The 1,523-nt window shown below is 44.0% G+C and overlaps 1 protein-coding gene across 1 annotated transcript in view; it reads left to right on the top strand.

Moving 5' to 3' along the window:
* The window catches only part of LOC143027211 (uncharacterized), a 2,333-nt gene extending 1,513 nt beyond the window's left edge, over positions 1-820 (top strand). The window contains exon 2 of the mRNA XM_076188393.1: positions 1-820. This exon is cut by the window's left edge and continues 361 nt beyond it. Coding sequence (XP_076044508.1) covers positions 1-477 — 477 coding nt within the window. The 3' untranslated portion in view covers positions 478-820.
* Positions 821-1,523: the final 703 nt, after the last annotated feature.

The following is a 1,523-nucleotide window of genomic DNA, read 5'->3' as shown; positions in this document are numbered from 1 at the left end:
TTCAAGTGTCATTTCTGCAAAAAGAACTGTCGTTCAAACTCCGATTTGCGGAATCATAAACGGTCGCACACGCGTGAACGCCAGTTTAAGTGTGACGTATGCGATCGTGATTTTATATACAAGGCTGGTCTTGTAACTCACATGCGGACCCATGACCCTGTCAACAAGTATTTTTGTCCACTGTGTGGAATGTCGTTTAATTACAAAAACGACAGAAACTTTCATACCCTTACCCATGCCTGTGAACGGTGGCGAAGCCACATTCGAGACTCGGCGGATGCCCACGTTTGCTCGACTTGCTATTCTGAGTTCGATGATCGTGATACGCTGTTGTGTCATGTTCGACAACATGATAGGGGGCGTGATATTTTGTGTCCCGTGTGCAGTGCCTCGTTCAGAGGCTTGAAAGGTCATATCCTCGTGAAACACGTTAGGAATGCTCATCCTGAGTACATGACCCGTTTGATACATGACTGATCACTTTAGGAGAGAGGCCAAACGCAGAGTATGGGTTCCAATATATTTGACGTTTCGCCCAGCAGGGCTTCTTCAGAAATATATTGGGACCCATACTCTGCGTTTGGCCTCTCTCCTACAGTGCTGTTGCAGTCGTTGCTGCTTTTACTCGACTGATCGCTTCTTGCCATAGGAATGCAAGGTGTACAAAGTACAAATCTGGGGATTTCTCAATTTTTATTAAAAACGTCACTCAGTAAGGTGCAATGTAGGCACACGCCTCTTCTTCAGTGTGTTCCATAAATTCATTTTTTAAACCTACGCTGTATAGTATGTGCATGCTTATTTTTAATCAATAAATATCTCTGGAATTTTGCTTTATTTGCTCGGTCCTCAAACAAACTTGAAATGCAGTGGACTAGTAGAAGCACTTCACAAAACAATAAAACTGGATTTTTCCAGCACGAGAGATTGAGATTTGGGTAAAAGAATAGAGGAGACTGCACAAGAGGCCTACACCAGACAATACCGTGTCCATTACCTCCTACCATCCCTATCCATAGTTATCTAATCTAATCTTTTAAAGTCACTTGTTTCAGCGATCGAAGTATGGTCATTAAGACTATTCCATTCGTTAACCACTGTTGGTAAACCCGTTCTTGTCAATTACCTACTTAAACCTAAATTTGTCCAAACCTGCCCTACTATCTTAACGGTAGGGCCCTTGACTCGTTTGGTTACCTGACTACCTCTATTATATTACCCCGCATTCTCTGTCTTTCCAGAGTAAGTTATTATTTCAATGTGACTCAATGGGGCGAGGCCCTTCTTCACACCTTCCTGGAGGAAGGCTAACTACTACCTCGCCATCTTTGAAGTCTCCGGCTTTATTCTTCCTAGTACTAACACAAGTTTGCCGTTAATGGTGTGAGGCGCTGGATCCAGATGATCATATCTGGAAGCCTCAAGTCACAATCCAAACGGTAGGTAGTACAGATCCAGTGGGCGCCCTCTATTGTGACAGAGCGCAGTACAACTCTGCTGCAGCCTGCACGACTGAGCAACTC

The sequence above is a fragment of the Oratosquilla oratoria genome, chromosome 7 (genome assembly GCF_046742065.1).
Source record: "Oratosquilla oratoria isolate Oo_2021 chromosome 7, ASM4674206v1, whole genome shotgun sequence".
Classification (NCBI taxonomy): domain Eukaryota; kingdom Metazoa; phylum Arthropoda; class Malacostraca; order Stomatopoda; family Squillidae; genus Oratosquilla; species Oratosquilla oratoria.
Note: the sequence above shows the minus strand (reverse complement) of the source record. Positions and strands in the feature narration are given on the sequence as shown.